At 44.0% G+C, this 26,845-nt stretch overlaps 1 protein-coding gene and 2 long non-coding RNA genes across 44 annotated transcripts in view; 2 read left to right on the forward strand and 1 right to left on the reverse strand.

Annotated features, from left to right (window-relative positions):
• ccdc180 (coiled-coil domain containing 180) overlaps positions 1-26,638 on the reverse strand; it is a 27,953-nt gene extending 1,315 nt beyond the window's left edge. The window contains exons 1-35 of one of the 4 annotated variants that reach the window (XM_051394659.1): positions 26,443-26,638; positions 25,234-25,325; positions 24,981-25,060; positions 24,753-24,862; positions 19,523-19,651; positions 19,060-19,170; positions 18,313-18,408; positions 18,034-18,197; positions 17,479-17,598; positions 17,299-17,378; positions 17,064-17,197; positions 16,832-16,951; positions 16,566-16,739; positions 16,314-16,429; positions 12,116-12,242; positions 11,881-11,932; positions 11,659-11,771; positions 11,218-11,399; positions 10,950-11,119; positions 10,192-10,372; positions 9,972-10,118; positions 9,322-9,466; positions 9,099-9,215; positions 8,937-9,011; positions 8,754-8,837; positions 5,978-6,126; positions 4,863-4,930; positions 4,592-4,649; positions 4,358-4,441; positions 4,210-4,276; positions 3,899-4,040; positions 2,240-2,400; positions 1,363-1,488; positions 509-605; positions 181-262 (exon numbers count right to left, since the gene is read on the reverse strand). In XM_051394659.1, the coding sequence (XP_051250619.1) occupies positions 181-262; positions 509-605; positions 1,363-1,488; positions 2,240-2,400; positions 3,899-4,040; positions 4,210-4,276; positions 4,358-4,441; positions 4,592-4,649; positions 4,863-4,930; positions 5,978-6,126; positions 8,754-8,837; positions 8,937-9,011; positions 9,099-9,215; positions 9,322-9,466; positions 9,972-10,118; positions 10,192-10,372; positions 10,950-11,119; positions 11,218-11,399; positions 11,659-11,771; positions 11,881-11,932; positions 12,116-12,242; positions 16,314-16,429; positions 16,566-16,739; positions 16,832-16,951; positions 17,064-17,197; positions 17,299-17,378; positions 17,479-17,598; positions 18,034-18,197; positions 18,313-18,408; positions 19,060-19,170; positions 19,523-19,651; positions 24,753-24,862; positions 24,981-25,060; positions 25,234-25,325; positions 26,443-26,493 (4,004 nt within the window). In that variant the 5' untranslated portion in view covers positions 26,494-26,638. Of the gene's footprint in view, positions 1-180; positions 263-508; positions 606-1,362; positions 1,489-2,239; positions 2,401-3,898; positions 4,041-4,209; positions 4,277-4,357; positions 4,442-4,591; positions 4,650-4,862; positions 4,931-5,977; positions 6,127-8,753; positions 8,838-8,936; positions 9,012-9,098; positions 9,216-9,321; positions 9,467-9,971; positions 10,119-10,191; positions 10,373-10,949; positions 11,120-11,217; positions 11,400-11,658; positions 11,772-11,880; positions 11,933-12,115; positions 12,243-16,313; positions 16,430-16,565; positions 16,740-16,831; positions 16,952-17,063; positions 17,198-17,298; positions 17,379-17,478; positions 17,599-18,033; positions 18,198-18,312; positions 18,409-19,059; positions 19,171-19,522; positions 19,652-24,752; positions 24,863-24,980; positions 25,061-25,233; positions 25,332-26,442 lie in introns of all 4 variants that reach the window. The other 3 variants (XM_051394658.1, XM_051394660.1, XM_051394657.1) reach the window with 3 other exon arrangements.
• LOC127360287 (uncharacterized) lies at positions 4,162-5,727 on the forward strand. The gene is made up of 2 exons (XR_007883462.1): positions 4,162-4,298; positions 4,630-5,727. It is a non-coding gene; the product is annotated as an uncharacterized LOC127360287 (long non-coding RNA).
• On the forward strand, positions 6,097-8,550 carry LOC127360285 (uncharacterized). Of its 39 annotated transcripts, none has more exons than XR_007883457.1 (10): positions 6,097-6,287; positions 6,404-6,477; positions 6,671-6,713; positions 6,958-7,107; positions 7,161-7,223; positions 7,464-7,527; positions 7,772-7,846; positions 7,910-8,080; positions 8,366-8,450; positions 8,494-8,550. It is a non-coding gene; the product is annotated as an uncharacterized LOC127360285 (long non-coding RNA). The 39 variants fall into 39 exon arrangements; XR_007883461.1 differs by having other exon boundaries at positions 7,033-7,107; XR_007883443.1 differs by lacking the exon at positions 6,671-6,713 and adding an exon at positions 6,840-6,882.
• Positions 26,639-26,845: the final 207 nt, after the last annotated feature.

Genomic DNA, 26,845 nt, shown 5'->3' on the forward strand with positions numbered 1-26,845 from the left:
TTTATTGTGAAAGAGTTGGAGGTCTTTTATTGTGAAAGAGTTGGAGGTCTTTTGTTGTGAAGGAGTTGGAGGTCTTTTATTGTGAAGGAGTTGGAGGTCTTTTATTGTGAAGGAATTGGATATATAGTTTATTAACAGCCTTTAAAACATGTTGACCACTCGCTGTTCATCAGCTGTTACCTGCTCTCTGTCTCAGCTCCCGTCTCCATGGTAACAGCACCGTCTTCAGAGTGCTGCTGGTGTGACAACGCTGCCTTGGTTTCTATGGAAACACAAACACAGTGAGGTGGTGGTGTGTTCAGGTGATACTCGGGTATATGAGGACTTTAATCTGACTGTATCTGAGCTCACTGTTCTCTGGTTGGTCGACTGTAACGACCGCAGTACAGTTACAAGATTGAAGTGATAAACTAACAGTTAATCAATTAACAGGGATTAAAACAAAATAAACTGCTCGTAAATCACCATGACAACATAATGTGGTTAAAGGTTAAAGGTCAAATGTTACCTGCAGGTGTGAGCAGGTGGTCCAACTGATGGAGCAGCTTCACTGTCAGAGCCGCCAGTGAGGTCACAAACTCCTCCCCTCTGACCCGCACACACTCCTGGAGACACAGACACAGACACACAGACACACACACACACACACACACACACACACACACACACACACACACACACACACACACACACACACACACACACACACAGACAGACACACACACACACACACACACACACACACACACACACACACACACACACACACACACAGACACACACACACACACACACACACACAACACACACACAGACACACACAGACACACACACACACATACAGACACACACACACAGACACACACACACACACACAGACACACACACACACACACACAGACACACAGACAAAGACACACAGACACACACACAAACAGACACACACACACACAGACACACAGACACACACACACACACACAGACACACAGACACACACACACACACAGACACAGACACACACACACACACACACACACACACACAGACACACAGAGACACACACACACACACACACACAGACACACACACACACACACACACACACACAGACACAGACACAGACAGACACACACACACACACACACACACACACACACACACAGACACACACACATACACACACACACAGACACAGACACACAGACACACACACACACACAGACACACACACACACACACACAGACACACACACCAGGTGAGTCTGAACGGCCTCTAACACCAAACTTCTTCATTCGAACATGTTGCTGATTCTCCTGTAGAGATTGATTGTAATCACATTACTGACTCCTCCCCCTCCTACCTGTAGTTCCAGGTGTGAGCAGCAGACGGCGCTGTGCAGCTGCTGCTGTCTGACCTCCTCTCTGCTGGTCAGAGTCTGAAGCTCGTCGTCTCTCAGAGACACTCGCAGCTGACGGACGTTCTCACACTGACAACCAGAGAGAGGAAACAGGAAACAGAGAGAGGAAACAAGAAACAGAGAGGAAACAGAGAGGAAACAGAGAGGAAACAGGAAACAGGAAACAGAGAGGAAACAAGAAACAGAGAGGAAACAGAGAGGAAACAGGAAACAGAGAGAGGAAACAAGAAACAGAGAGGAAACAGAGAGGGGGAAACAGGAAACAGAGAGACGAAACAAGAAACAGAGAGGAAACAGAGAGGAAACAGGAAACAGAAAGAGGAAACAAGAAACAGAGAGGAAACAGAGAGGAAACAGGAAACAGAGAGAGGAAACAGGAAACAGCAAAAGGAAACAAGAAACAGAGAGGAAACAGAGAGAGGAAACAAGAAACAGAGAGGAAACAGAGAGGAAACAAGAAACAGAGAGGAAACAGGAAACAGAGAGGAAACAGGAAACAGAGAGAGGAAACAAGAAACAGAGAGGAAACAGGAAACAGAGAGAGGAAACAGGAAACAGCAAAAGGAAACAAGAAACAGAGAGGAAACAGAGAGAGGAAACAAGAAACAGAGAGGAAACAGAGGAAACAGGAAACAGAGAGAGGAAACAGGAAACAGAGAGAGAAAACAGAGAGAGGAAACAGGAAACAGGAAACAGAGAGAGGAAACAGAGAGAGGAAACAAGAAACAGAGAGAGGAAACAGGAAACAGAGAGGGGAAACAATCAGCACGGACTGACCTGCATTAATGATGTCACTGTGATGTCACTGTTCTGAAGGTACCTTCTCCTCCTCGCTGGCCGCCAGCACTTCCTCCAGCTTCAGTCTGACTCCGCCCACCTCCTTTCTCAGCTCCGCCTCCTGTCGTCGCTCATGGTTACTGATCAGAACTGCAGGTAATGAACGCAGCAGCTCCTCCAACACAGACAGCTGCTTCCCCAACTCTGACAGACAGACAGAGACGGGCAGACAGACAGACAATGATGCATATTAGCAGTTTGAATCCAACTAAAAGCTCCCAGCACCAAACTCCTTTTAAGAAATATCACATTTTAACAATTCCTAACGTGTTCGTAACAACATGTAACTCTAGAAACACGAGCTAAAGGCCGTCATATGTCCACAGTCTGACTGTCAATACAGGATCAATATCATCCATAAAGATACAGTGTATACTGATCAATATCATCCATACAGATAAAGTGTATACTGATCAATATCATCCATAAAGATACAGTGTATTCTGATCAATAGGATCATAAAAATACAGTGTATACTGATCAATATCATCCATAAAGATATAGTGTGTTCTGATCAATATCATCCATAAAGATACAGTGTATTCTGATCAATAGGATCCATAAAGATAGTGTATACTGATCAGTATCATCCATAAAGATACAGTGTATTCTGATCAATAATCAATAATGCTACAGTGTATACTGATCAATAATCAATAAAGATACAGTGTATACTAGTGCTGTCAGTTTAACGTGTTATTAACGGCGTTATCGCAAACCCATTTTAACGGCGTCAATTTTTTTATCGCAAGATTAAGGCCTAGCACACTTTGTAGTTTTTTTCACATGCTGTTGCAACAACTAGTAACGTTAGAAAAACTACAACACCACACCGGATCTAGCTAGACCGGAAACAAAACAACACACACTTGTTTAAGAGTAGTAGACGTTACGTTTTGAGTGGATGGCGAGCGCGAGGCGCCGAAATGGATGGATTCCTTGTTGTCTGAAAATGTCAACAGGCTTGTATGTTTGAAGAACCGGCTCAAAGCAAAGAAGTAGTAGGCTTACCTTTTACTGGTAACCGTTACTGTTCATTCTTTCTGAAATAAGAGGCTGGGTTGAGCCTCTGGTGAATAAACTGCTATGTTCAAAGCAAACTTGAGAAAAGTATTAAGCCATGGTTTAACTGCACTATAGGCTGAGTCCTAGTTTACCTTACATGTGCACTTTGTAATTTTATTTTGTATCGCCCTGTTTTGATCCCTTAGAAAGGGCTGTTGAAGGGGCTGTTTGTGTGACAAAGTATTTGTTTCACCCTTTTATTGATGGACAGTGTTACATTGTGTGAGAGATTATTTGCTCCAAGTGAGAATGTTAGTGTGAAATTAAACACTACAGTATATGCCAATGTTGTTTTCAATAAAAACATTTGCACAAAGCAAGCCGATCCACTTTTCCATGTTGATAAGAGCATTAAAATAATGGGACAAAAAGAAATCAAGGGACATTTAGAATAGATAAAAATGTGCGATTAATTGCGATTAATTGCGAGTTAATTATGACATTAATGCGATTAATCGCGATTAAACATTTTAATCGTTTGACAGCAGTAGTGTATACTGATCAACAATCACTAAAGATACAGTGTATACTGATCAATAAACAATAAAGATACAGTGCATTAGATACAGATAAATACCCTCTCTGCTCATGCTCAGAAACTTCCTGGCCTGTTCCTGGTATCCCAGCAGCCTCTGCTGCATGCTCTCAGCCCATTGGTCCAAACTGTCAGGAACCAGGAGGAACCTGCTGAGTCCGGCCCGTTCGCTCCGGTAAAAGTCCTGACAGACAGATAGACAGACAGACAGACAGACAGACAGTCAGACAGACAGTCAGACAGACAGACAGACAGACAGACAGACAGACAGACAGACAGAGAGTCAGACAGTCAGACAGACAGACAGACGGATATTTGATTAAAGTCCTCTGAATAAACAGCGTCTCTGTTACCTCGGCAACCAGCAGGAGGACGTCATTGGCTCGCCACAGCACAGAGTTCACCATGGAGCTGAACGAGCTGAAACACAAACACACAACAGGTGAGCAGCTGGACACACCTGGACCTCAGGACTCAATCGGACTGGCAGGTTGGACTCACTGTGAGCTCTCATCTGGTTCCTGTTTGGGTCCAAAAATCTGGAACCTTCTGTCAGTTCTGATGGACCTGCAGCCCCTCCTCACACTGCACACACAGACACAGACACACACACACACACACACACATTGCACATGTTAGTAGAATGGAGCTAACGGTCCAAATAAAATATAGGAATATTGCAGATAGTAACGTTATTCTAAATATGATTGTCAGTTGTTGTCTCTGTGTGTGTACCTCAGTGTACTGACAGACTCAGTAAATCTCTGTTGCAGACGGTGAACCGGACTCTGACCTGCAGACACACAAACAGACTGGAACTGGTGTTTTTAAGTCGAGCTGGTAATCAATGATTCAATCGTACACGCGGCCGATCGTTAACCACACTAATGAAACATCTACTATTGACTCTTCATTGTAAAAGTCAAAGTGACATATTTGATACCATGATTGATCTTTTTCATTTCACTGATTGAATCATCAGATATTTGATGTGAACAGTTTTTACCAGCTGCTGTTCTTCCTCGCTCCTCGCTGGCTGCTGCGTCTGCTGCAGCATCCTGACTCGTACAGAACCTGGAGGGAGGGACCGAGGGAACAAAGAGGAAGAAAATAGCTGTCTTCATCATTAGGTAGCACAAATACAACTTCCACTATTATCCCCACATTCCACCGAGCACGGCTGCGACGCCTTCTGGCTCCACCGCTGCCGCCGCAGCTGATCGCATCTGCTCTGTTTCTGATGAAGCCGTAGGAAGGAAGTCAAACACTAGGGTGGCCATTCGTCCGGCTTTAGGCCGGACAGTCCGGCTTTTAAATGCCCTGTCCGGCTGTAGGCAGCCTTCAGCCAGACACTTATTTGTCCTCCTTTTGAGAAAATAACTAAAAAGGTCGCCTTTTGACACATTACCTCGTTAGTTTAATACTTATTGGCTTAAAATGTGTGTCAAAATAAGCAATTTCATTGGTTACATTTTCGTGTTGTGACCTATGAACACATGGCTAATTTTAGCCAATTTGAGCCATGTGTTGATTCGCCATGATCACCGCAGTTGCTAGGTTGCCACCAGGCTGTCAATCAAGCTCTCAGCGACAGAGAACGTAAGGTGAGCTAACGTCGGTTGTTGGACTGAAATTATGAAAATGCTTATACTCAAGGTGCTGTATTTGTTTTCCCCTTTATCTATCCAGATAAAAACATCAAGAACAGTTTCTGTATGATGTTTATTAGACCTATGTAATCTGAATTGGAAGGGCACGTTGTCATGAGCTGTATCTTGTATATTTATTATTAGCTATGTGGTATGTGTATGCACCTTTATGTAATCTGGTGGAAAAACATTAAAATTTAAAACCGGATCATACCAAACAAATATCTGCTTGTGTGTCCCCATGTATGCAAAGTGTCCTCCTTTTTGATGTGAAAGAAATGGCCACCCTATCAAACACAGAAACAGCAGAAAGAATCCGGACAGTTTTCAAACTAGAATTTCACTCTAGATCAACATTGTGGCACCAGGCCAGAAGTCAGAGGCCAGAGGTCAGAGGTCAGAGGTTCGGGGTCAAAGGTCAGAGGTTGGGAGTTTCAGGGTTACTCAGAGGAATCAGTTGGACTATGCGTACCTGTTCAGGGAATTGATGACACCCACAATCGGGTCATCAAGGAGGTCCACGCCTGGCCTTGTCACCTGCAGTGAACCAGGAGGTGGAGCTGACCGGACCTGCTTCCTGGATTTAGGATGAGCTGAGAGGTTTTCCTGCAGGTTGTGGTCCTAAACACCAAAATAACATCCACATTGTAAACCACCCCGACGTAGAGTGAACACAGAGGTTAGCAGTGGGGCAGACGTAGACCAGAGGTAGAAAGATGTAGACCAGAGGTAGACCAGAGGTAGACCAGAGGTAGACAGAGGTAGACAGAGGTAGACCAGAGGTAGACAGATGTAGATAGAGGTAGAACAGATGTAGACTAGAGGTAGAACAGATGTAGACCAGAGGTAGACAGAGGTAGAACAGATGTAGACAGATGTAGACAGAAGTAGACCAGAGGTAGACAGAGGTAGACTAGAGGTAGACCAGAAGTAGACAGAGGTAGACAGAGGTAGACCAGAGGTAGACCAGAGGTAGACAGAGGTAGACAGAGATACAACAGATGTAGACCAGAGGTAGACCAGAGGTAGACAGAGGTACAACAGAGGTAGAACAGATGTAGACAGAGGGTAGACCAGAGGTAGACCAGAGATAGACCAGAGGTAGACAGAGGTAGACTAGAGGTAGACCAGAAGTAGACAGAGGTAGACCAGGAGGTAGACAGAGGTAGACAGAGATACAACAGATGTAGACCAGAGGTAGACCAGAGGTAGACAAAGGTACAACAGAGGTAGAACAGATGTAGACAGAGGTAGACCAGAGGTAGACAGAGATACAACAGATGTAGACAGAGGTAGACAGAGGTACAACAGAGGTAGAACAGATGTAGACAGAGGTAGACAGAGATACAACAGATGTAGACCAGAGGTAGACCAGAGGTAGACAGAGGTAGACCAGAGGTAGAACAGATGTAGACAGAGGTAGACCAGAGGTAGACCAGAGATAGACCAGAGGTAGACAGAGGTACAACAGAGGTAGAACAGATGTAGACAGAGGTAGACCAGAGGTAGACCAGAGATAGACCAGAGGTAGACAGAGGTACAACAGAGGTAGAACAGATGTAGACAGAGGTAGACCAGAGGTAGACCAGAGATAGACCAGAGGTAGACAGAGGTAGACCAGAGGTAGACCAGAGGTAGACAGAGGTAGACCAGAGGTAGACAGAGGTAGACTAGAGGTAGACCAGAAGTAGACAGAGGTAGACAGAGGTAGACCAGAGGTAGACCAGAGGTAGACAGAGATACAACAGATGTAGACCAGAGGTAGACCAGAGGTAGACCAGAGGTAGACAGAGGTACAACAGAGGTAGAACAGATGTAGACAGAGGTAGACCAGAGGTAGACCAGAGATAGACAAGAGGTAGACAGAGGTAGACTAGAGGTAGACCAGAAGTAGACAGAGGTAGACAGAGGTAGACCAGAGGTAGACAGAGGTGCGATGTGACCAGAGGTAGACAGAGGTAGACCAGAGGTAGACAGAGGTAGACAGAGATACAACAGATGTAGACCAGAGGTAGACCAGAGGTAGATAAAGGTACAACAGAGGTAGAACAGATGTAGACAGAGGTAGACCAGAGGTAGACAGAGATACAACAGATGTAGACAGAGGTAGACAGAGGTACAACAGAGGTAGAACAGATGTAGACAGAGGTAGACAGAGATACAACAGATGTAGACCAGAGGTAGACCAGAGGTAGACAGAGGTACAACAGAGGTAGAACAGATGTAGACAGAGGTAGACCAGAGGTAGACCAGAGATAGACCAGAGGTAGACAGAGGTACAACAGAGGTAGAACAGATGTAGACAGAGGTAGACCAGAGGTAGACCAGAGATAGACCAGAGGTAGACAGAGGTAAACCAGAGGTAGACCAGAGGTAGACAGAGGTAGACAGAGGTAGACCAGAGGTAGACAGAGGTAGACTAGAGGTAGACCAGAAGTAGACAGAGGTAGACAGAGATACAACAGATGTAGACCAGAGGTAGACCAGAGGTAGACCAGAGGTAGACAGAGGTACAACAGAGGTAGAACAGATGTAGACAGAGGTAGACCAGAGGTAGACCAGAGATAGACCAGAGGTAGACAGAGGTAGACTAGAGGTAGACCAGAAGTAGACAGAGGTAGACAGAGGTAGACCAGAGGTAGACAGAGGTAGACAGAGATACAACAGATGTAGACCAGAGGTAGACCAGAGGTAGACAAAGGTACAACAGAGGTAGAACAGATGTAGACAGAGGTAGACCAGAGGTAGACAGAGATACAACAGATGTAGACAGAGGTAGACAGAGGTACAACAGAGGTAGAACAGATGTAGACAGAGGTAGACAGAGATACAACAGATGTAGACCAGAGGTAGACCAGAGGTAGACAGAGGTACAACAGAGGTAGAACAGATGTAGACAGAGGTAGACCAGAGGTAGACCAGAGATAGACCAGAGGTAGACAGAGGTACAACAGAGGTAGAACAGATGTAGACAGAGGTAGACCAGAGGTAGACCAGAGATAGACCAGAGGTAGACAGAGGTAGACCAGAGGTAGACCAGAGGTAGACCAGAGGTAGACCAGAGGTAGACCAGAGGTATTCACAAACAGGTCCAACAGGACCTGTTTGTGCCGGAAGTCTGTTTCTGCTCAGAGGAAGTCTGAGCAGAAGAAGGGTAGTTCAGGTAGATTAGCTGCAGTCCAGGTAGACTAGACAAGAAGTAGTCCACATACATGAGATGTAGTCTAAGTAGACAGGAAGTAACCTACTAATGAAAAGTCCAAGTACTGACAGCGCTTCATGACTTCCTCACCGACTGATGACAGGACAGAACACACCTGATCTGGAGACACCTGGACAGACAGACAGACAGACAGACAGACAGAGAGACAGTTGGAACAGAAGCTCTGTAGCTTACAGTAACACTGCTGAAGGACTGATACTGTCTGTACCTCTGAGTCCATCATCATCCTCAGATCGTCCAACCTGCTGCTGATGGCTGACTGCTGCTGGTTACTGCTGGCTGCCTGCAGTTAGACAGGTTCAATGAAGTGACAGGCAGACAAACACACAGACAGACAGGCAGACAGACACACACGCAGACAGACAGGTACCTCAGCCTTGATGTGAACCTGGGTGCTGCTGATAACTTTCTGGATCTTCTCTGTGAATTTCACCTCAGACTTTAGGAAGGAAAGTTTCTCCTCAAAGCGACCAGAGACCTCCTTCACCTGCAGGAGGAGGAGGAGGAGGAGGAGGAGGAGTAGCTTTGGATGTTGAAGGTCTTATTGGACAGTTTAATGTTCAGATCTGGTTTAACTGTAAACTGAGACAGACCTGCTGTAAACTCTTGGACTCAAATGCCTCCAGTTCAGTGTAGATGGACTCTTCTGTCACACTGATCTGTTTGGTTTCCTCCTTCAGCCTCCTCTGAAACAACTTCACCTCCTGAGGAGCAAAATCACCTCCTTCACTAAACAACCTGCAGGAGAAAACATGAAGACAGCTCAGAATTATTTAGCCCCGCCCCCTTTCACTCTGTGCAATCACAGTTGAGCAAGCCTCAGTCAGAACATTTTGGCTTTTCAACCAGCTTTGTGCCATTACAGTGAGAATGTGTTTGTGGCTCCAGGGCTGGGGGGAGCTCTGGGTGGAGCTCTGAGGGAGCTCTGGGTGGAGCTCTGGGTGTGGGTGGAGCTCTGAGGGAGCTCTGGGTGGAGCTCTGGGTGTGGGTGGAACTCTGAGGGAGCTCTGGGTGGAGCTCTGGGTGTGGGTGGAGCTCTGAGGGAGCTCTGGGTGGAGCTCTGGGTGTGGGTGGAGCTCTGAGGGAGCTCTGGGTGGAGCTCTGGGTGTGGGTGGAGCTCTGAGGGAGCTCTGGGTGGAGCTCTGGGCGTGGGGGGGGGGGGCTCTGGGTGGCGGTAATGACACAATGCTGGTTGTAAAGGTTTTTAACTTTAGAAGACTCTTCCAGATGTTGCAACTGTTACCTGAAGGAGTTGAGGAGCTGTGTTGTTCTGTTTCTGACCTCCTCTAGTCTGATCTGAACTGTCTGTCTGAAGGCCGTCTCGCAGCACTGGGTTTCTTTGATATGTTGATCCAGACAGTCCTGCAGGACGGCGCTCACAGCCTCCAGACTGCAGAGACAGAGACGCTGTTTCAGACTCTACAGTAGTCCAGACTGTGAGCTGACCAGAGATCACTTATTACCGTTGGCTGCTGTAGGCTGTCGGGACGTCGTCCTCCATGTTGGATAGGATAACAATGAAGTCCTGGTTCTTCTTGCTGATGGAGGTCTGCAGCTCCTGCAGCTCCACTCTGCAGGAGGTCAACACGTCCAACACCTCCTCACAGTGGACATCCACCCGCCGTCGGTGTAGCTGCAACTCCGCTAAACACAGACAGACAGACAGACAGTCAGACGGACGGACGGACGGACAGTCGCACCAGAGACTTTAGTTTCCTGCTAAATACACTTATTTTATCTGTGTTTTTTTGCCACCGCTGTAATTACACGGTTCGGCCACTATGGGGCCCGGAGCTCTTCCTGAGGTTTGGTCTACACCTGCCTGGTGCTGCTCAAGTTATGCGCTGGCTTTACACAGATCAGCATTACAACCAGTGTGCCTTTAATTACCAATTGTTATCAGCGAGAGCCGGTAACGGTGAATGATGGGTCCGTAACGTTAGCGTCTGTCTGTCACTTCGAACTGAAGCTGTACGTTCTGATTTATGTTGTTTTATGTGAATGAAACCAGCTGAGTAACGACAGCAGTCCGCTAACTGTTTTCAGTGTAGCGCTAACGTTAGCTTCAGATAGCATTAGCTCTGTTGTGTGTTGCTGCTGTGTGATAGAAATGCCCTGAAGGTAACCACATAGCTACACCCTGCAGGAATTCATCTGTCAGCATTGTGTAGCTTCAGTTAGGATGGAGAGAGAGAGAGAGAGAGAGAGAGGTGTGAGTTACCCAGGCGGGGGCGGTATATGTGGGTCTGGATGTGTTGGGGGTTCAGCTGCAGCAGTTGGAGCTCCTGCTCTGAACGCACCGCCTCCTTCCTGTCTGTCGCCATGGCAACAGATGAATTGAGGAGGTCATGGAAGTGCTGCTCCAGGTGGTCCAAGAACAAAGTCCGCATCCTGGACAACACACACACACAGAGTCAGCACTAGAGGGCGCTCTGTTGTTGCCATGGGGATATGTATGTGTGTGTGTGTGTGTGTGTGTGTGTGTGTACCTGCTGAGTGCGTGTGTGAGCAGGTCCACAGGAAACGGGTTAAGGTGTGTTTCCTGCTGCAGGTCATCCGGCAGATCGTGGGCGGGGCATCTGAAGGTAGGGCCACTATAGGCCACACCTCCGGATGATGTAAATGTGACATCACAGCTAATGTCACAGAGATCCAGCAGAGAGGACCGCGCCTACACACACACACACACACACACACACACACACACACACACACACACAGGGAGCACTGAGGTGGTCAGCTAACGTTAGCTGCAGGAGCTAACTAGCTAACATTACTGTTACTGTGAGTTTTATAAGGAGTCTGAATCTGACCTGAGATAACGTCTGTTATTGATCTGTGCTTTACAAATATAAAAATATAAAACTGAATTCACTGATAAAGATAATAAAGTTATTTAAAATATATTTTCATTTTAATCAGAACTTCACCTCAGTCAGCCAATCCAGAGACGGAGGGGCGGGGTCAGTGTCATTCTGACAGCTGATTGGATGATTCTCTGTCATCTCTTCTGGTTTCTGTGTTTCAGGCCCTTCACTGGGTTCTACACAAACAAACAAACAAACAAACAAACAAACAAACAAACAAACCAGTTCAGACCAGAAGAACCCAGTTCATTCTCAAACCCTGACCTGTAGTGAGGATGTACTGACCCGGCTCAGTGGGGCTGCTGGATGGGAGGAGGTTCTGTAGTTCTTGTGGAGTCTGAGGAGGAAGATCATCATCAATATGTTTCATCTACTCTGATCGTTCTGTCCACTTATTGATAATGTTATTGATCAGCTTAAGAAGCTAAGCTAACAAGCATTTAATGGAAGTGAGAAGAACTGGGGGGTTGCCGCAGTTACCGGTCTGTAGGTGTGTTTAAGGTGTGGTTGCCAAGGTTACCGGACTGTAGGTGTGGTTGAGGTGGTAGAAGGAGCTGAGGCTGCGGCTGTAAGACAGGAGTTCCTCCAGAGAGACAGACGGGAGACGATCCAACAGCTGCCACTGAGCAGAGACACACTCACTGCAGCTGCACACACACACACACAGCACAAATACACACACAAACACACACACACACACACACACACACAGTACAAATAATACACACACACACACACACACACACATACAAATAAACACACACACACACACACACACACACACACAGTACAAATAATACACACACACACACACACACACACACACACAGTACAAATAATACACACACACACACACACACAGTACAAATACACACACACACACACACACACACACACAGTACAAATACACACACACACACACACACACACACACACACACACACACACACAGAGGAAGTGAGAACTCCACACCTTCACAATAAAAGCCTTTCCTCTTTGTTTCCTGCTAGATTGCCATTGCCAATACGGTTGTTGCTATGCACCTGTCTGTCTGTCTGTCTGTCTGTCTGTCTCTCTCTCTCTCTCTCTCTCACCCCAACTGGTCGAGACAGATGACCACCCACCTAGAGCTGAAGGATCTCACCTAGGTTTTTTGCCTTTTAACAGGCAGTTTTTCCTTGCCCCCATTGCCAAGGTCTTGCTCATGGTGGTACTGTTGGGTCTCTGTAAATAATGTTATAAAGAGTTCGGTCTAGACCTGCTCTATTTGAAAAGTGTCCTGAGATAACTTCTGTTATGAATTGGCGCTATACAAATAAAATTGAATTGAATTGAATTGAATTTGTTGTACAGTTATAACATCCTGGTAAAGCTATGTAAAGGGTAAAGCTATAGTAAACTGGTAAAGCTATAACATAAAACATATGTTAAGTAGTTTCTGTATTTAAAAACAGAAACTATAACATATGTTTTATGTTATGCAAGTAACATAAAACATATGTTTACCATACCATCTTTACCATAGCTTTACCACTTTACCATAGCTTTACCAAAGCTTTACCACTTTACCATAGCTTTACCACTTTACCATAGCTTTACCACTTTACCATAGCTTTACCACCATACCATAACTGTACCAATTCAATTCAATTCAATTCAATTCAATTTTATTTGTATAGCGCCAATTCATAACAGAAGTTATCTCAGGACACTTTTCAAATAGAGCAGGTCTAGACCGAACTCTTTAAAACATTAATTACAGAGACCCAACAGTACCACCATGAGCAAGACCTTGGCGACAAGGGCAAGGAAACACTGCCTGTTAAAAGGCAGAAACCTAGGACAGATCCTCCGGCTCTAGGTGGGTGGTCGTCTGTCTCGACCAGTTGGGGTGAGAGAGAGAGAGAGAGAGAGAGAGAGAGAGAGAGAGAGAGAGCGAGAGACAGACAGACAGCAGGTGCACAGCAACAACAGTATTGGCAATGGCAATCTAGCAGGACCATGGCAGGAGGCTCCACCAGGATCGACAAGAACCTGTGAGACGAGAAAGCACAAGAACTCCGGGGAAGAAGTGAAGTTAGTAACATGCATTAATGGGACATGAATGAGTGCAGAAAGAGAGAGGAAGAGAGGAGCTCAGTGCACCATGGGAAATCCCCGGATAGTCTAGGCCTATAGCAGCATAACTAAGGGATGGTTCAGGAGTCACCTGATCCAGCCCTAACTATAAGCTTTATCAAAGAGGAATGTCTTAAGCCTACTCTTGAATGTGGTGAGGGTGTCTGCCTCCCCGAACCACAAATGGAAGCTGGTTCCACAGGAGAGGAGCTTGGTAACTGAAGGCTCTGGCTCCTGTTCTACTTTTTAGAGACTATAGGGACCACAAGTAGCCCAGCGTTCAGAGAACGTAGTGTTCTAGAGGGGTAATAGGGTACTATGAGCTCTTTAAGATATGAAGGGGGCCTGACCATGAAGAGCTTTATAGGTGAGGAGGAGGATTTTAAATTCTATTCTACATTTTACAGGGAGCCAATGCAGAGAAGCTAGTACAGGAGAGATGTGATCTCTTTTTCTAGTTCCTGTCAGTACTCGTGCTGCAGCGTTCTGAATTAATTGGAGCGTTTTAATGGACTTATTGGGGCAACCTGATAATAAAGAGTTGCAGTAATCCAGCCTTGAAGTAACAAATGCATGGATTAGTTTTTCTGCATCTGTCTGTGATAGGATGTGTCTAATTTTTGTAATATTACGTAAATGAAAGACGGCAGTCCTAGAGGTCTGCTTTATGTGGGAGTTAAATGACAAATCCTGATCAAAGATAACTCCAAGATTCCTGACAGTGGTGCTAGAGGCCAAGTTAATGCCATCTAGAGTAACTATATCTTTAGACAGTGAGTCTCTAAGGTTTTTGGGGCCAAGAACAAGAATTTCGTTTTTTTCTGAGTTTAACATCAGAAAATTGCAGCTCATCCAGGATTTTATGTCCTTAAGACATGTTTGTAATTTAGATAATTGATTAATTTCATTGGGCTTGATTGATAGATATAACTGCGTATCATCTGCATAACAGTGAAAGTTAATGGAGTGATTCCTAATAATGTTGCCTAAAGGGAGCATATATAAAGTAAATAGTATTGGTCCAAGTACAGAACCTTGTGGAACTCCATGACTAACTGTAGTATTTATTCAAGATTCATCGTTAACATGTACAAACTGCGAGCGATCTGATAAATATGACTTAAACCAGCTCAGTGCGGTTCCTTTAATGCCAATTTGATGCTCAAGTCTCCCCAAAAGAATATTATGGTCAATGGTGTCAAATGCAGCACTAAGATCTAATAATACAAGTACAGAGACAAGTCCATTGTCAGAAGCAATCAGAAGGTCATTATTAACTTTAACCAGAGCTGTCTCTGTGCTATGATGAACTCTAAATCCTGACTGAAAATTCCTCAAATAAACTATTGTTATGTAGAAAGTCACACAACTCTTTGGCGACTACTTTCTCCAGAATCTTAGAGAGGAAGGGGAGGTTAGAAATCGGTCTATAGTTGGCTAAAACCCCTTGGTCAAGAGTGGACTTTTGAGAAGGGGGTTTAATTACAGCTACTTTAAAGGACTGTGGTACATATCCTGATAATAAAGAAAGATTAATCATATCCAGTAAAGAAGTGCCAATTAAGGGAACAACTTCTTTAAGCAGCCTAGTTGGGATCGGGTCTAATAGACAGGTTGATGGCTTCGATGAAGAAATGATTGAAGTTAACTGATGAAGATCGATAGCAGAAAAACAGTCTAAATATATATCTAAGTTTACATTGACAGAAGTCCCTGAACTTGGAGAGCCACTGATAACTGTTGATGGCAGTTGGTGATTAATTTTTTCTCTAATAGTAATAATTTTATTATAGAAGAAGCTCATGAATTCATTGCTACTTAAGTTTATGGGGATATGTGGCTCAATAGAGCTGTGACTCTCTGTCAGCCTGGCTACAGTGCTGAAGAGGAACCTAGGGTTATTCTTATTTTCTTCTATTAGTGCTGAGTAATAGGCTCCTCTGGCATTACGGAGGGCCTTTCTATAGGTTTTAAGATTATCTTGCCAAATTGAGCGATATTCTGATAATTAGGAAGAGCGCCATTTCCTTTCAGATTTCCTAGCTATTTGTTTTAACTGGCGGGTTTGGTGGTTATACCACGGTGCTAGTCTCCTATGTTTTAATAATTTCCTTTTTATAGGAGCGATAGAGTCTAATGTTGATCGTAGTGAGCCTGTAGCACTATCGACAAGATTATCAATTTCAGAGGGACTAAAGTCGTTATAGGACTCTGTTAAATTCAGACATGCCATTGAATTAAACACTGAAGGAATCTCCTCCTTTTAGCTACAGCACTGTCAGATAGACATCTGCTGTAGGAAGTTTTGCCTAATGGCTTATAATCTTACCACTTTACATAGCTTTACCAAAGCTTTACCACTTTACCATAGCTTAACCACTTTACCGTAGCTAAATGCTGCTGTGACAAGGGAATTTCCCCGTTTTCGGATTAATAAAGTAATAAAATAAATACATAATAAATAAAAAATAAATAAATGAGCAGCGGCTAACGTCGGCACCCCGTCTCTCCAAATGCCACCAATTTTAAAAGCGTGGAGCTGATCCTGTGGACCATCAATGCGGACATTAGCATTAGCATTAGCGTGTGTCCTGCAGTACCTGTGTTTGATGTCCTGCAGGTAGCGGACAGTTTTGTCCAGAGACGTCTTCAGAGAGTCCTCGCTGCTTTCCTGACGGAGTCCACCCAGCAGGTCGTCCAGACGCACCTTCTTCCTCTGGCAACACAACAGCAAAGCATTATGGGAGAGTCTCCTACCTGTACGTGTCAGACTCACCTGTACGTGTCAGACTCACCTGTACATGTCAGACTCACCTGTACGTGTCAGACTCACCTGTATGTGTCAGACTCACCTGTATGTGTTGCTGCTGTGAGCCTCTGAGGTTGTCCAGGTATTGCTGTAGTTCTTCTTCTCTCCTCTCTAAGCTGCGACTGTGTGTCTCCCATAGCAACGCTGCTCCTCGCATCACAACAAACACACACCTGCTGAGACTGAGAGCACGACGGGCCACAGAGTCACAGCACAGCTGCAGACAGACAGGTAGACAGACAGGTCGAGACAGTCAGACAGGTGTGTGGGTGGACATTGAGAAGTCTTAGAGAGGGTTGTGTGACTGACATCTAAAGCAGCCAATCGCTCTTCATCCCGACTCTGGCTTCGTCCAATCAGAGTGAGGAGCTGAGAGCTGATGATGTCATTCACCTCCTCGTCTGACAGCTGCAGAGCTGAGAGCGCCTCCTGCAGGAGAACATGTAGTAAACATGTAATTAACATCTAGTAAACATGTAGTAAACATGTAGTAAACATGTAGTAATGTATGTAAGCCTGGATGTGAAGGGGGCGTGGTTACCTGACAGCGCTCTACCTCAGCCAGTCGACGCTGCCACGTCTGTTCATAACAACAACGCAGCTGATGGAGGAAGTCCACATGAACAATGTCTGAACACACACACACACACAGAAACACACACACACACACACACACTGAAAAGTATCCTGAGATAACTTCTGTTATGAATTGGCGCTATACAAATTTAAAAAAAGGGAAAAGGGAAACGTGACGAGTCAAACACAGGTATAGTTACCTATCTGTTGATTGACAGCTGTCAGCTGGTTGAACCAATCAGAGACCAGAGCAGTGGAGCAGGAGGGCGGGACCAGAGAGCTGAAACAGAGAGACAGGATGTGATTAGACGACGAGCAGGGGGGTGGAGCCTCAGTGGACTGACAGATTAACTCAACCAATCAGAGGACAGTCTTGTTACCAGATCTTGTGGATGATGTCATGGCGTTGTTCACTCAGATCTTGTAGAGTTTGTTTGATCTCCTGAACCGCCTGCTGGACCGAGACCAGCTGCTGGTCCTCGTCCCCGCTGCAGAGACCCCTACAACACGAACAGTACTGATCGAATACTTGAGACAGTATCACCTGAACCTGTCTATAATCAGTCCGAACCCGTCTATGACCGGTCCGAACCCGTCTATAACCAGTTTGAACCCGTCTATAACCCGTCTACAATCAGTCTGAACGCATCTATAACCGGTCTGAACCCGTCTATAACCAGTCTATAACCCATCTATGACCGGTCCGAACCCATCTATGACCGGTCCGAACCAGTCTATAATCAGTCCAAACCCGTCTATGACCGGTCCGAACCCGTCTATGACCGGTCCGAACCCGTCTATGACCGGTCTGAACCAGTCTATAATTAGTCCGAACCCGTCTATAATTAGTCCGAACCTGTCTATGACCGGTTCGAACTCGTCTATAACCCGTCTATAACCGGTCTGAACCTGTCTATAACCTGGTTCTCACCCACCTGAAGCGGTCTATGACCTCGTTGACCCTCCTCCTCCTCCAGCGGCTCAGACAGTCCTCCCAGTGCAGACGGAGGAGTGACTCCTGCTGCAGGTTCTCCTCCTGGAGGAGCAGCGCCAGACGAGCCGCACTGCGACGGTTCGCCAGGAGAGACTGATTCAACATCTGAGACACAGACAGAGGAGACCTGTGAGTGTGTGGATGCTCGGGGTCAGAGGTTAAAGGTCACAGTGAGCGTGTGGGTGCTCCGTGTCAGAGGTTAAAGGTCACAATGAGTTACCGTGGCGTCAGTGTCGATCAGTCTGCAGATATCAGCTGGAGACAGGAAGCTGATCTTCTCCAGCAGGTGGCAGAACTTCCTGAACACGACCCGGACCTAAAACACACAGTGTACTCTGTAGTGTGTACTCTGTGTACTCTGTAGTGTGTACTCTGTGTACTCTGTGTGTACTCTGTAGTGTGTACTCTGTGTACTCTGCAGTGTGTACTCTGTGTACTCTGCAGTGTGTACTCTGTGTACTCTGTAGTGTGTACTCTGTGTACTCTGCAGTGTGTACTCTGTGTACTCTGTGTACTCTGTGTACTCTGTAGTGTGTACTCTGTGTACTCTGTGTGTGTACTCTGTGTACTCTGTAGTGTGTACTCTGTGTGTACTCTGCAGTGTGTACTCTGTGTACTCTGCAGTGTGTACTCTGTGTACTCTGCAGTGTGTACTCTGTGTACTCTGTGTGTACTCTGTAGTGTACCTGTGTACTCTGCAGTGTGTACTCTGTGTACTCTGTAGTGTGTACCTGTGTACTCTGTGTGTACTCTGTAGTGTGTACTCTGTGTACTCTGCAGTGTGTACTCTGTGTACTCTGTGTACTCTGTGTACTCTGTAGTGTGTACTCTGTGTACTCTGTAGTGTGTACTCTGTGTGTACTCTGTAGTGTGTACTCTGTGTACTCTGTGTGTACTCTGTAGTGTGTACTCTGTGTACTCTGAAGTGTGTACTCTGTGTACTCTGTGTACTCTGTTATGTTCTGACCTTGTCGGTTCGTTGAGTCTCACATTCAGTCAGTTTGTGGTCCAGATCTAGGATTCTGGTCTTCTTCAGCTTCAGCTCCTCCTCCACCTTCTCCCAGAGGACACACACCTCCTGACCACACAGACACAGAGAGAGCACACACACACACACACACACACACACACACACACACACACAGACACACACACAGACAAACACACACACACACACACACACACACACACACACAGAAACAGACACACACACACACACACACACAGACACACACAGACACACACACACAGACACACACACACACACACACAGACACACAGGTTAATTTAATATGTATATATATGTAATATATGTTAATATGTTTAATGTTCTGGAGCTTTCATCCTGTTACATGATCTTCATCAGCTCATTTCCATTTGTTTACCTTCAGTGTCACTAAATGGACCTTAAGGTGAGACGGTTTGTGTACCTGCAGACTGATGTGTTCCAGGTGTTCCAGCTGTTCCATTCTGTCCTTCAGGGTGTTCAACCTGAGGTCCACCTCCTGTAGAGAGGACCGCAGCTCCAGACTGACGGTCCTCACCTGAGTCTCACACACCTGACAACACAATACATACATACAATGTAATATACAGTATATTATATGTGAACACATTCAAAACATCCTGGATGCATCCTCACTCTAAACTCTGGCAACTCATCGACTACGTCATTGTCTGCACCAAAGACCGCCGTGATGTGCTTAATACCAGAGCAATGACCAGTGCAGACGACTGCTGGACTGACCACCGCCTCATGTGCTCCATCATGTCTATCCACTTAATGCGGAAAAGAAAGAGCCGGCCAAAACATTGAGCGTCTGGGTGATACCACCTACCAACAACAGCTCCAGGCGGCCCTCAGTGCAGACCTGCCCAAGCAGCATCCATCCTAACTGATGCTGAAAAACACTGGGGCAGGCTCTCTTCTACCATCATTAACTGCAGCAAAAGCATCCTTGGTCACAAAAAGCGGAAACATCAAGACTGGTATGATGAAAACGACACCGACACTCAACAGCTCCTAGCCATCAAGCGGCAAACTTTTATCACCTGGCAAAATAACATGAACTGCAAGGTTAAAAGAGCAGCTCAAGCGAAGGAAGCTATCCAATTGAACATTAGGAATCTGAAGAACCAGGGATGGACAAAGAAGGCTCTGGAGATCCAGCAGCTTGCTGACTCTGGAGATACCAGAGGATTCTTTCGACAAGGGGCAAGGAAAAACTGCCTGTTAAAAGGCAGAAACCTAGGACAGATCCTCCGGCTCTAGGTGGGTGGTCGTCTGTCTCGACCAGTTGGGGTGAGAGAGAGAGAGAGAGAGAGAGAGAGAGAGAGAGAGAGAGCGACAGACAGACAGACAGGTGCACAGCAACAACAGTATTGGCAATGGCAGTCAAGCAGGACCATGGCAGGAGGCTCCACCAGGATCCATGAGAACCTGCGAGACGAGAAAGCACAAGAACTCCGGGGAAGAAGTGGAGTTAGTAACATGCATTAAAGGGACATGAATGAGTGCAGAAAGAGAGAGGAAGAGAGTAGCTCAGTGCACCATGGGAAATCCCCCGATAGTCTAGGCCTATAGCAGCATAACTAAGGGATGGTTCAGGACTCACCTGATCCTGCCCTAACTATAAGCTTTATCAAAGAGGAATGTCTTAAGCCTACTCTTGAATGTGGTGAGGGTGTCTGCCTCCCGAACCACAACTGGAAGCTGGTTCCACAGGAGAGGAGCTTGGTAACTGAAGGCTCTGGCTCCTGTTCTACTTTTAGAGACTATAGGAACCACAAGTAGCCCAGCATTCAGAGAACGTAGTGTTCTAGAGGGGTAATAGGGTACTATGAGCTCTTTAAGATATGAAGGGGCCTGACCATGAAGAGCTTTATAGGTGAGGAGGAGGATTTTAAATTCAATTCTACATTTTACAGGGAGCCAATGCAGAGAAGCTAGTACAGGAGAGATGTGATCTCTTTTTCTAGTTCCTGTCAGTACTCGTGCTGCAGCGTTCTGAATTAATTGGAGCGTTTTAATGGACTTATTGGGGCAACCTGATAATAAAGAGTTGCAGTAATCCAGCCTTGAAGTAACAAATGCATGGATTAGTTTTTCTGCATCTGTCTGTGATAGTATGTGTCTAATTTTTCTAATATTACGTAATGAAAGAAGGCAGTCCTAGAGGTCTGCTTTATGTGGGAGTTAAATGACAAATCCTGATCAAAGATAACTCCAAGATTCCTGACAGTGGTGCTAGAGGCCAAGTTAATGCCATCTAGAGTGACTATATCTTTAGACAATGAGTCTCTAAGGTTTTTGGGGCCAAGAACAAGAATTTCGTTTTTTTCTGAGTTTAACATCAGAAAATTGCAGGTCATCCAGGATTTTATGTCCTTAAGACATGTTTGTAATTTAGATAATTGATTAATTTCATTGGGTTTGATTGATAGATATAACTGCGTATCATCTGCATAACAGTGAAAGTTAATGGAGTGATTCCTAATAATGTTGCCTAAAGGGAGCATATATAAAGTAAATAGTATTGGTCCAAGTACAGAACCTTGTGGAACTCCATGACTAACTTTAGTATTTATGCAGGATTCATCGTTAACATGTACAAACTGAGAACGATCTGATAAGTATGACTTAAACCAGGTTAGGGCAGTTCCTTTAATGCCAATTTGATGCTCAAGTCTCTGTAAAAGAATATCATGGTCAATGGTGTCAAATGCAGCACTAAGATCTAATAATACAAGTACAGAGACAAGTCCATTGTCAGAAGCAGTCAGAAGGTCATTATTAACTTTAACCAGAGCTGTCTCTGTGCTATGATGAACTCTAAATCCTGACTGAAAATCCTCAAACAAACTATTGTTATGTAGAAAGTCACACAACTCTTTGGCGACTACTTTCTCCAGAATCTTAGAGAGGAAGGGGAGGTTAGAAATCGGTCTATAGTTGGCTAAAACCCCTGGGTCAAGAGTGGGCTTTTTTAAGAAGGGGTTTAATTACAGCTACTTTAAAGGACTGTGGTACATATCCTGATAATAAAGAGAGATTAATCATATCCAGTAAAGAAGTGCCAATTAAGGGAACAACTTCTTTAAGCAGCCTAGTTGGGATCGGGTCTAATAGACAGGTTGATGGCTTCGATGAAGAAATGATTGAAGTTAACTGATGAAGATCGATAGCAGAGAAACAGTCTAAATATATATCTAAGTTTACATTGACAGAAGTCCCTGAACTTGGAGAGCCACTGATAACTGTTGATGGCAGTTGGTGATTAATTTTCTCTCTAATAGTAATAATGTTATTATAAAAGAAGCTCATGAAGTCATTGCTACTTAAGGTTATGGGGATATGTGGCTCAATAGAGTTGTGACTATCTGTCAGCCTGGCTGACAAGAGGAACCAAGAACGCCATTTCCTTTCAGATTTCCTAGCTATTTGTTTTAACTGGCGGGTTTGGTGGTTATACCAAGGTGCTAGTCTCCTATTTTTTAATAATTTCCTTTTTATAGGAGCGATAGAGTCTAATGTTGATCGTAGTGAGCCTGCAGCACTATCGACAAGATTATCAATTTCAGAGGGACTAAAGTCGTTATAGGATTCTGTTAAATTCAGACATGGCATTGAATTAAACACTGAAGGAATCTCCTCCTTAAATTTAGCTACAGCACTGTCAGATAGACATCTGCTGTAGGAAGTTTTGCATAATGGCTTATAATCTAATAGTATGAATTCAAAAGTTATTAAATAATGGTCAGATAGGAAAGGATTATGTGAGAAGACTATTAAATGTTCAATATCAATGCCATATGATAGAAGGTTGTCTCCATCTTTAAGAAAGGAGACAGGCAGACTGCAGGAACTACCATGGCATCTCTCTCCTGTCCACCACAGGGAAAGCCCTGGCTCGGGTTTTTGCCAACAGACTGACCCCTCTGTCAGAAAGCATCCTTCCAGAGTCTCAGAGTGGTTTTCCCCAAAACAGAGGCACCACAGACATGATATTCATTGCTCGCCAACTTCAAGAAAAATGCCGGGAACAAAATCTACCACTATACATGGCCTTCATAGACCTCAGCAAAGCCTTTGACTCAGTGAACTGTCATGCCCTCTGGCTGGTTCTGGCAAAGATTGGCTGCCCAGAAAAATACATACGGGTACTGAGACTGCTGCATGACAACATGTCAGCTACAGTCCTCAGTGGCAGTGGAGATGAAACAGGACCCTTCTTCATTGCTGCTATCCTCCATCTCACAGGTAAACATCAACCCCAGGGAGTCAAGATTTTGTGCAGAACAGACGGGCAACTCTTTAACATCAGTCGATTCAGGGCTAAAGGTCGAACCACTACCATATCGTCTCGCAGGTTCTTATCGATCCTGGTGGAGCCTCCTGCCATGGTCCTGCTAGATTGCCATTGCCAATACTGTTGTTGCTGTACACCTGTCTGTCTGTCTGTCTCTCTCTCTCTCTCTCTTTCTCTCTCTCTCTCTCTCTCTGTCTCTCTCACCCCAACTGGTCGAGACAGGAGGAGGATCTGTCCTAGGTTTCTGCCTTTTAACAGGCAGTTTTTCCTTGCCCTTGTCTCCAAGGTCTTGCTCATGGTGGTACTGTTGGGTCTCTGTAAATAATGTTAAAGAGTTCGGTCTAGACCTGCTCTATTTGAAAAGTGTCCTGAGATAACTTCTGTTATGAATTGGCGCTATACAACTAAAATTGAATTGAATTGAAATTGAATTATATTATGGTATACAGTGTGTATTATATTGTAGTAAACAATGTGTATTATATTATAATATACAGTGTGTATTATATTGTAGTATACAGTGTGTATTATATTGTAGTAAACAATGTGTATTATATTATAATATACAGTGTGTATTATATTGTAGTAAACAATGTGTATTATATTATAATATACAGTGTGTATTATATTGTAGTATACAGTGTGTATTATATTATAGTATACAGTGTGTATTATATTGTAGTATACAGTGTGTATTATATTATAGTATACAGTGTGTATTATATTATAGTATACAGTGTGTATTATATTGTAGTATACAGTGTGTATTATATTATAGTATACAGTGTGTATTATATAGTAGTAAACAATGTGTATTATATTATAATATACAGTGTGTATTATATTGTAGTAAACAATGTGTACTATATTATAATATACAGTGTGTATTATATTGTAGTAAACAATGTGTATTATATTATAGTATGCAGTGTGTATTATATTGTAGTAAACAATGTGTCTTATAGTATACAGTGTGTATTATATTGTAGTAAACAATGTGTATTATATTATAATATACAGTGTGTATTATATTGTAGTAAACAATGTGTATTATATTATAATATACAGTGTGTATTATATTGTAGTATACAGTGTGTATTATATTATAGTATACAGTGTGTATTATATTGTAGTAAACAATGTGTATTATATTATAGTATGCAGTGTGTATTATATTGTAGTAAACAATGTGTCTTATAGTATACAGTGTGTATTATATAGTAGTAAACAATGTGTATTATATTATAATATACAGTGTGTATTATATTGTAGTAAACAATGTGTATTATAGTATACAGTGTGTATTATATTGTAGTAAACAATGTGTATTATATTATAATGCGTACTGTACCTGAGCGAGCTCTGTGAGCTCGGTGTCCATCAGTTTTAGAGCTTCCTCATGTTTTTTTCTTTTTTTCTTCATCAGTCGTTCAATGATATCGGAGCTCGGACGATCGACCACTGAAAAAGAGAGGGTTCCTGTTTGATTGGTTCCTTTAATGGTCAATATTCAGTCTGTCCACAGAAACAAGGAGCAAGTGAACGCATCATCAGCTGATCTGAGCTCAGAGATACGAACCAACAGTGTCAGGAAGTCTGCTGACTTCATCATGGTCATCATCATCATCATCATCATCAGCATCAAACTGCTGCCCCCTGCTGGACAGACAGACACAGTGAGAGACAGACAGATACAATGAGAGACAGAGTGAGAGACCAACAGAGTGAGAGACAGAGAGACAGAGTGAGAGACAGACAGACAGAGTGAGGGACAGAGTGAGAGACAGACAGACAGAGTGAGGGACAGAGAGACAGAGTGAGAGACACTCTACCTGCTGGTTGCACTGCAGTGTGTGTTACTGTCCTCCGCAGACAGACAGTCTGTCCTCCTGTCTCTCCGTCCAGCCAGCAGAGATCTTGACAGCTGAACCTTCAGAACACAAACACATTAAAACAACTCAACACTGATCAGAGATCAGTCTGTGCGTCCTTGGATCAACAGTCAATCAGATCAGCAGTTTGAAACAGTTTGAAACATTTTGTAACAGTTTGAAACAGCTTGTAACAGTTTGAAACAGTTTGAAACAGTTTGAAACAGTTTGAAACAGTTTGAAACAGTTTGAAACAGTTTGCAACAGTTTGAAACAGTTTGTAACAGTTTGAAACAGTTTGAAACAGTTTGTAACAGTTTGAAACAGCTTGAAACAGTTTGTAACAGTTTGAAACAGCTTGTAACAGTTTGAAACATTTTGTAACAGTTTAAAACAGTTTGCAACAGTTTGAAACATTTTGTAACAGTTTGAAACATTTTGTAACAGTTTGAAACAGTTTGAAACATTTTGTAACAGTTTGAAACATTTTGTAACAGTTTGAAACAGTTTGAAACAGTTTGAAACAGTTTGTAACAGTTTGAAACATTTTGTAACAGTTTGAAACAGTTTGAAACAGTTTGCAACAGTTTGAAACAGTTTGTAACAGTTTGAAACAGTTTGAAACAGTTTGTAACAGTTTGAAACAGCTTGAAACAGCTTGAAACAGTTTGAAACAGTTTGAAACAGTTTGCAACAGTTTGAAACAGTTTGCAACAGTTTGCAACAGTTTGAAACAGCTTGTAACAGTTTGAAACAGTTTGAAACAGTTTGAAACAGTTTGCAACAGTTTGAAACAGTTTGAAACAGTTTGCAACAGTTTGAAACAGTTTGAAACAGTTTGAAACAGTTTGAAACAGTTTGAAACAGTTTGAAACAGTTTGTAACAGTTTGAAACATTTTGTAACAGTTTGAAACAGTTTGAAACAGTTTGAAACAGTTTGAAACAGTTTGAAACAGCTTTTTAGACCAAAGTTTTTCCTGGAGGGCAGTGATACCAAATTGTGAGAAGTAATTATTAGCCATAATAATAAGTGATATATTAATTACATTACAGTTATTAAAGTAATGTTAAGGACCAATCAGATCCCTTAATGTGAGTTATTAATAATAATATTAATGTCTCCCACAGAACAGTAATAATTGATTGATTGGTGATCGGAGTGAACCCACCTGAGCGTCGGACAGCTGCCGGTACACCTTCCCGCTGGGAACCGCTCTCATCCTGCCGTTCCCGGTCCGGGTCTGTAGACGGGTCTGTAGTCCGGGAGGGAGACCGGTTCACTGTGGTCGTCGGTTTTTACTCTGTCGGTTAATAAAGTCCGTTAAACTGTCGGTACTTCCGTCTCCCGCCGCTGTGAGTGTCTCTGCGTCACCATGGCAACCGGCGCTAATGACGCCGTGACGTTCACGGTCTGAGAGTAAATCGGACATCCTGAACTCAACCAGCTTCTGTAGAACGTATTTAAAGTCTTGCTGCCTTTGAGGTGAAATGTCCCTTTAGTCCCCAACCGGAGGGTCGGGACCCCCCCACAACAACTTTATTTTGCTGCTCAGAATAATCTTTATTTAATAT

This window comes from Dicentrarchus labrax, unplaced genomic scaffold (assembly GCF_905237075.1).
Source record: "Dicentrarchus labrax unplaced genomic scaffold, dlabrax2021, whole genome shotgun sequence".
NCBI lineage: Eukaryota > Metazoa > Chordata > Actinopteri > Moronidae > Dicentrarchus > Dicentrarchus labrax.